The sequence below is a fragment of the Eutrigla gurnardus genome (genome assembly GCF_963514095.1).
Source record: "Eutrigla gurnardus genome assembly, chromosome: 9".
Taxonomy (NCBI): domain Eukaryota; kingdom Metazoa; phylum Chordata; class Actinopteri; order Perciformes; family Triglidae; genus Eutrigla; species Eutrigla gurnardus.
Window position 1 is genome coordinate 19,473,572 of NC_139923.1, and position 8,331 is coordinate 19,481,902.

The 8,331-nt window shown below is 45.2% G+C and overlaps 1 protein-coding gene across 1 annotated transcript; it reads right to left on the reverse strand.

The window, feature by feature from the left end:
• Positions 1–1,128: 1,128 nt before the first annotated feature.
• Positions 1,129–8,067, reverse strand: synm (synemin, intermediate filament protein). The gene is made up of 4 exons (XM_084016593.1): positions 6,960–8,067; positions 5,710–5,834; positions 4,374–4,453; positions 1,129–4,189 (listed from the first exon to the last, which is right to left on the reverse strand). Exons 1-4 carry the CDS (start codon positions 7,755–7,757, stop codon positions 2,109–2,111), a joined length of 3,084 nt encoding a protein of 1,027 aa, XP_083872719.1. The 5' UTR covers positions 7,758–8,067; the 3' UTR covers positions 1,129–2,108.
• Between the last annotated feature and the right edge of the window lie 264 nt (positions 8,068–8,331).

Genomic DNA, 8,331 nt, shown 5'->3' on the forward strand with positions numbered 1-8,331 from the left:
CCTCAACAGAGGTTATTTTGGGATGTTTAGTGCCTTCACACGTTGCTAGGAAGTGTTTAGTCCCATCAGAGTAAAAGTTAGACTTCTCATCTTCCACTCAGCTGTCATTATGTTTTATTTTTTTATTCTAAATTTAAGTGCTGGATAACATAGTTTGTTAAAATGCTATAGGTGAACCTGCTGAACAAATGAAATGTTACGGTTGATTCTCCTGGTGAGATTATTCCCCATCAACTGCTTTTATTTAAAGCAATACAATGATTTGAAATAACCGACAAGTGCATGTTTCACTAGTACAGCCGTGTAATGTTCTGCAAGGCATCAGAGGTGGCTGAGAGAAAACAGAGGCAAGCTGGAAGGGAAACAAAAACACACTTTCAGTTGTACCATCCAGTGGAAATGATGGAAACTCAATGTCTGACTCTTGAAATGTTCTTTTTTTATTTTGTCAGTACAATAATCTTGCAGGTTTGGACCAAGAACTGCTGATATTATTTTAAAGAAGTCTGTTTGTCTGTTAGATAGTACAAGCCAATATATTTTCTGTATATGGATGAAAACATTAGTTTTATGCTATGAAGCGGCACATCACCTTCAGATTATGTGTGTTAGACATACAGTAACCTAACAAAGATTCCTTATTAAGTCAACATTTTAAGTGCACTGGTGTAATAGTTTTTTTGTTTTATGCATGTATGTAAATATGCTGTATCTGGGCACTTAAATGCAACAAGTGTTTAGTAGATTTGCAGCGCTGAACATATTTTAAAAGCATGCCGTTCACGCTAAACATTGCATTCTTGGAAATGTCGTTAACATGAGAGTGTCAAGAAGCCAATCTGTGATCATGTTGCAGCCACTTAGGCTAAATGGACAGGACATGTAACATGTAATCACAGTGGACCCTTTCTGCCTCTGCAACTAGTGCAACACACAACAAACCCTAATGACAAGTCAATGCCACTAAGCTGCTGATCCAAAAATAGTCACGGTCATGGACACACTTGTGTATTCAAGCAAAGGTGAATCCTTCAAGCCAACACTGTGATGACCAACAAATGTCATCAAGCAAACAGGCGTCCAGACAAGACAAACTGCATACTATGACATCCTCTTAATTCTTTCATATTCAATCTTTTATCTTAACATTTTTTTGGTGTTGTATATGGTAGAATAAACCATTTTTAATTCCCAGCCCCCTAATCACATGTTCGTTCTTGGGAACTCGCACTTCTCTTTGACTTCACAATTCCAAACTTGCAACGTTTCTTAAGACAAATCCCCATCTTCTTCTCCCAGCTCCACTATAACATAATAATCCCACTATACTGTCCTCGGCTACAAGCTTCACTACATCCTTAACACATCCCCGACTGCTGCTGCAAATAAACTACTGTTCCAGGGTTCAGGAAATGCTAAAAACCATTCCATTTGGCAGCCGTGCCCGAGTCAAAAGACAAATTAAAGCCCCAATCTGCAAACAGTTCATAGCACCTCATAACTCCGGCTGTCATATGTTGGCTTGCAATCGATGGCAAACGCATGATGTGATGGTTGCTGTGTTGTAAACTGCATAATGGGCTGTTAAAAGTTGCACAGCAAGTACAAAAAGAGAAATCTAGAGAGAATAAACAAACCTCTGCAGATAAACTACAAGCTGTAAAAAGGTTCCTACAGCACTCTTATCAGTTTGAGCAGCATGGAAACGTGTAGATCCTACCTTAAAGCCCATATTAGTTTGCACTCACTATCTTAATAGTAGTACTGCCAACGCTAATACCACAAATAAACGGTTAATCTGGTCATTTGGACCTAATTTAGCTTGAAACGTGAGGTACACAAACTGTTAGGTGACACAATAAGTAAACTTAATAAGGATACAGTAAAAGAGTGCACCAAAATCAAATTAGATACATGTCTTACTGCAAAGCTTACAGCATGTTACAGTGTCTGCAAACAGCAATGTAATGCCATGTGTGCGTGTGTGGGTGTGTGTGTGTGTGTGTGTGTGTGTGTGTGTGTGTGTGGACCGCTGTGTCAGAACAACCTCTGCAATGTGCACTTTAACAAAAAAAAAAAACCATGGCAAGCACCCTTAAGAAATCTGTTCACTCATGTGTTGGGCTTTCAAGGTAAACTGTCGCAACTCTCTTCTCTTGAGAAATCTTCAGCGGGGCCTCCAGGATGTGAGATTGCAGCTGTGGCCCCGGGGTTGCCTCGGCATGGCTGCCCGGTACGTCCATCTGAAAGGTGAAGGACGTTTCTGAGGGCCCCAGTTGTATGTGTTTCTCGGTGACTTCACACACGGACCCTCCTTCGCCTTGGAACCCTTCGCCGTACGCAGCCTCCTCTTCTTTGGAGACCCTGATGCTGTACCCTCCTTCTGCCCCGCCCTGGAAGGCCTTCTCCAGCCCGAGGTTAGACGATCTGAGAGTCGCCATGATCTGCTCTTCGGATAGATCATCTCCTGCCTCCAGCAGCCCAGAGTCCTCCAGACTTTGAGAGACGTTCAGCTCCGCCACTATAGTCACGGTGCCGTTGTCGTTCGACTGTTGCACCGTTTTGACATCGACGGCTACGTTCTGTGAGCTGTCGCCGCTCACTTTGGCGAGGAAAGCCAACTCCTCCTTCAGTGGGCCCGACACGGAGCTTTGCAGCTTCTCTAGGGCTCCCTTCAGCTGCTCTTTGGGCTCCAAAGATTCCTCTGTCAGGAACTCCAGCACGGACCCCTGCACTATTGGGGAGACACGGACCTCTTCTTCGATGATGCACTCCGGGAAACTGTCTTTGACAAACGAGCGATCGCCTGGCGTGAACTTGTCTTCGTCGCTTTCTTCCACGATCACTCTTCTCGAGGGAAGACCTTCGTCCTGATAATAGCGCTCATCCGACAGGTCATCCACAATGCCGTAATGGCCATATGAGGTGATGCCGCCGCCCTCCTCGCCTTCGGAGAGATTATCATCTGGCGTGGAGACAAAATACTCGTCGGGCTCCTGGTCACGGGAGAAATATGAAGATTCACTCTCTCTAGAAACCTCTTGAACCCGCGGCATTCCACTCTCGCAATCATCTGTATCTGTCATGGAGGGCGTCATGGCATCACCATCCCCCCTCTGAACCGGAGCAAATTCAGGGGCATTTTCTAGCTCTTCAATTTGGAAATAAGTTGTGGAGGGCTCATAAAAACTCGATGTGGACTCCTGCTCGACTGTAAACTCCTCATCGCTGTACGACTCCACTGGCTGCTCGATGATTTCCACGTTGACCGACCTGTTTTCCAAGTTCTCTCTTCCGCCACTCAGGCCGCTTATCAAGTTCCTGATCATGCTCCCCGTTGCCGTGTCCTTGATGTCCTCCAGTGACACCTTCGTGACCCCGTGGCTCAGAAGTTTATCCAGCGCCGAGTCCTCCGACAAATCCAGATCTTCCTCCACTTTGGACTCCAACACAATCTGCGTCTTCGTCGTTCCATCCTCCTGCTCAGTCTTCTCCACGTGATACGTTATCGTCGGGTCTCCTGAGGAGCCGACCATAGCTTCCAAACCTGCTGGTCTCACCATCTTCTCCATGATCTCCTCTACAGACACACAGTCTAAAACCTTTATCTCACTGGGGCTCATCGTAGACTCGGTTTTCCCTTTATCTGTTAGCTCCCCTCCATAAACACTATCTTTCTCTTTTTCCTCTGACACTTGCTTTTTGCTCTCCATCTCAGTTTTCAGGCTCATCATCGGCGGTGACACCACTTTCACGGATCTGGTGTCGGTAGCGGACGACTTGATGGGGCTCGCTTGGTTCTCTACCTGGGAGGTCTGTTTGATTTTCACACCTTTCTCCTCTGCTGCAGCTTTCTCTACATGCTGACTCATTTGGTGTTCACTCTGGAGAGGTTGTTTATCTTTGGTGGCAGTGGCGGTGGCGGCGGCGGTGGTGGCGGCCGCGTTGGTAGCGGGGGCAGAGGCAGCCGCCCGAGCTTTGGTGAATGAGATCATGTCCCTTCTGGATGCAGGACTCTGGTGTCGAGCTATCGAAATAGGGATGACCCTAGAGGGACTTATAGACCCAGAGGGAGGCACAGGGGATCTTCTCAGGTTTGAAGTGTGCGGCGTGTGCCTGACATCCACATGTCGTCTGGCAGTTAAGGTGGAAGGTCTTGAAGTGTAGGGCTTGGCTGGCATCCTTATATCTGTGTCAGAGAATTCATATTTAGGTATATATAGGCGCTTATTTGCAAGCGATGAAAACATAGATCTTCTCATCTAACTCTCTTCAAGAAGGCAAATAAAATGATGTTGAAATAGTTCTTTTAGACTAGTTTTAAAATGTACATACACATTTAACAACAATTATTTTTTTTTCAAATGCAGTACCTATTATTCTTTCTCTTTGATGTGGAATCCCCCTCCTATGAGCATCTTGCAGGTTGACTCTCTCACCCTCCAGCAGAGCCCTGAACAAACAAGAGACAAGATAGATTTGAAGACAAGGGAAAATAATGATAACTCATTGGTCATCCTCCTATTTCGACACATTTTTACTATATTTATAAAAAAGATAAAAGACAAATACCTTACAAGAGGGTGTACATCCTTCAGCTCGGCCATCTCAACCCCCTCAAACTAAACGCAACACGCTTTCAAGACTGTGTGAACCCAGGACTTGACCGTATAAGGTGGTAATCATCAAAAACACAACAAGCCTGCGTAAGAATTAGCTCCAGCAGCTCACCTTTCCTTGGCCATGCTTCAACTAACATACAACGGCAAACCAATGTGCCTCAAAAGGGAACGACCTCTCCGGAGACTGCCTTCCAAAAGACTGACCTAAAAATATAACGGTTACAACGCAGGGCTGCTTCCCGACGGATCCCAAAGCAAAAGCCGACTCGTGACACAGACAAAAAACACATGCCGCTGCCACGTCCCTGACAAAGACATTCTGCCTATTCCAAAAATCCCAAACAACCCAAATGTGCCAGCGGATGAATCTGCCATATAGAGACACACTGCAGCAGATATCATTCTGAAGAACTAACTGGGAACTGGCTTCAAAAAAAGTTATCCCTTTGAAACTTTAACAACCGTTGAAGACTATAAAGATGCGCTATGAGGAGGTTATGATCGTACAAGCATAGCTGGAAAGAACGGGATATTGCACCTTCAAACATAACAATACAGTATGTTTATATCTGCTTTAGAAATAACTTTCAGTATAAATAGTCTGTTAGTATGTGACCCTGTGTGACAGACGTGACCTGCCACATTATAAACACTAAAAATACACCACAACAAAATTTTAAAGAACTTGGTAAAAAACTAAATGTATGTGCAGTACATGTAGTGTTTATCAGGTGGTATATGTGAGCTGCTTCTTTTAGTTTAACTTAAGTGAAGTTCAGATAAAGTAGTGCCAAGACCAGCATGAAGGAAGCAGCTGTTTCTTCTGTGTTTAATTCAACTTAAGCTAAGAGTAGCTTAGTGCTGTTTCGACCAGGAATCTCTTCTTAAAAGCATTGAAATATCACTGAAAAGAGAGGATGTGCCTATTTTAGCCAACTTTCTTCATTCACAACAAAACAACAGACAATTGAATGAAATCATTGTTAATGTTCCCCTCATGCTTTTCTGTTTCATTTTAAAAGGTGAATTCTATCCAATTAATTTCAATACAATCCATTTTCGTTGGACAACTGACTCAGCTCATCACCTGTAGGCAGCTACCTCCATGCCCAGGTCCATCTTAACCTGGAGAAGGTGCTGGTGCTCTCGCATCTGTTCTGCAGAAGCATCAGCCATCAGATTCCTCTCGTGCTCCAGCTGCTCGATGATCATCTGGAGGAGCAAAAAAGGAAAAAGAGAAACGATACGTTTTTACCCTGCACACATCATTTCTTTCAAGTCTTTGGTCTGCCCGTTGGGTTTTTTGTTTGTTTGTTCATCCCTGTTAATTTAACAGGACACACCGTCACAGCTCTGCTGCCTCGTTCACCACTAAAGTGTGTGATCGCGTGTTATTTTACTGCAGCTTACAGTTTATTAACTTCCTAATTCCCGTCTCGTTTCTGTTCTAAGACCCCCCCTCTGATTTTTGTCGACTTCTAATGCAGAAAGGGGGCGAAAGCGGCTGAACACGTCTTGCCAACAATTAAGTCTGATCCCACCAACAGACTGCACTAATCATTTGCACCACTTAAACCAGTGACTGCGTGCAAAAGCCTTTTCCAGTGACATCCTTCACCACAGGGGTGTGTACTGTAACAGTGAGAATTGTGTTTTTTGTCCCAGTATTGAAGACATCCGCACAGTGTAGTGCATTTGTAATTGAATGACCTGCTTAGGGCTCCATCTTTGGGAGGCTAATAAGGATTTGTCAGTCTGACAGCTAATTGGTTTAAGTGGCTGGCTGTAATCTTACTGCTATAGAACTGGGGAGGCAGAGCGTTGTTTAGCTACTTCAGCTATTCAATCCTTTTACACCGAGGTCAAATGTTGCATGCCAGATCCCGTGCTTTTGACAGTTAAAGGAATATGTCAGGAACTTCATACTGGTAATGTCATTATGTATTGGTGTTAATGGCATTGTGTATTGGGGGTAGGGAAATCTCAGAGCTAGTATATGCTTTTAGGACAGACTGGAGTCACAGTCATTGTTGTTCCTGTTAAAAATGTCAGCCTAGATTGTGATTATATCATTGTTTTATGCTTAAGAATGAGAATCAGCCTCTGACAGCTGCATCAGTGGTTTTAAGGGTGTGGCAGGACAAGAGGGAGTGGCCTCCCCCTCTCTGATGGCTCACTGTGTTAAAGGGCAGATTACTCTGTCGGTATATTTTGAAAATGGTATCATATCCATGTGTATTTCTGGACTTATTAAAATAGAAATAAATCTCCTGATGTCTTGCCTCACTACAGTCCCTCTGATTTATATTTATACATTTATACACTTGTTCTCCTCACCTGATATTCACCGAAGTCCACCCGGAATTTCTCCTGCATGTGCATCAGTTGCTCTTCGAGGCGAAACTGAACCTGACCTTGTTTTTCCGCCTCTGTGCGTAATTTGTCCAAGTCCGACGCGTACAGCATCTTCTCTCTCTGCAGATCGCTCAGCCTCGCGTGGTCCTCTTTGATCGACTGCTCCATCTCGTCCACCTTCATCTGGTACATATCGAAGGTCTCCATCCACGATTCGGACACGCCGCGCGCATACTCTTGCACCTCCTCCACGGTGGCCGCCGGAGGCCCGCGATAACTTTGCGTGATGATGGGTACCACCCGGGACTCCACCTGGCGCCGGAGGTGGTCCTTCTCGTGTCTGTGCGCATCGTCCAGGCGTCGAGACTCGTCTTCCAGCCGCATCAAACGCTGCTGGAGCTCGCCGTTGGTCTTGTGCGCGTGGTGGAGCTCCTGCTCGCAGCCTTGGAGCTCGCCGCCGATGCCTTTGCACACCTCGGTCTGCTCGCTGCACACCGAGCGGAGCATCTGCAACTCCCGCCATAGCTTCTCCCTCTCCATCTCAGCCTGGGACTTCTCAAACGACAGCTGCCCCACCATTCTCCTCAGGTCCCGCATCTCGCTCTTGCACTTGGGCTCCCCCTCCGCCGTCCTCGCTCGCCTGAGCTTATTTATTTCACCGATGAGATACGCATTTTCCTGCTCCAGCTGCTTCGTCCTGGAAAGATAGCCGCCAAGTCTGCTGTTGAGCTCCTGCAGTTGGTGTTTCTCGCTCTCAAAAGTTCTCTTGAAAGGCAACATTGTGGCATTTGATTAAGGAAAAAAAAAAGTTAGTTTAAAAAGACTGCGAGAGGCCGTTTTTCGTCCCGGTGGCGTTTGTGTGTGCGTCTGTGGGCACGACTGTGATGTAATTTGTGATCAGAGCCCTTTGACAAGTGCAAGAGGAGGAGGAGGAGGAGGAGGAGGAGGAGGGCGGGTCCTGCCTCACAGGATCGCCCCAAGCGCGTCAGTGTCCCTGGCAGATGTGATGCTGCGTTTAAGTGCTATCTGAAATATTAACCCTCCGAGCTTACAGTAATAGTCGAGCCAATGATGTGGTGAAACAACTGCGAAACTGTAAACTAACAAGACTCGGGGGAACCTAGTATGTGGCCGGATCTTGTATGGTCAAATGTGCTTGATTGCAGATCACATGACATCAGGGTTCGAGATATGATTTTAAATGTCTAAAAAAAAAAAAAAAAAAAAAACAAAGGATGCGCAAGTAAATAAAGGCTATAATTAAATAGGTTTAATTAAATATAATTAAATTAGTGACGGCTATACGCTAAGCACACACACATTGTATGCATACAAACTGATCTTTTTTTTTTTA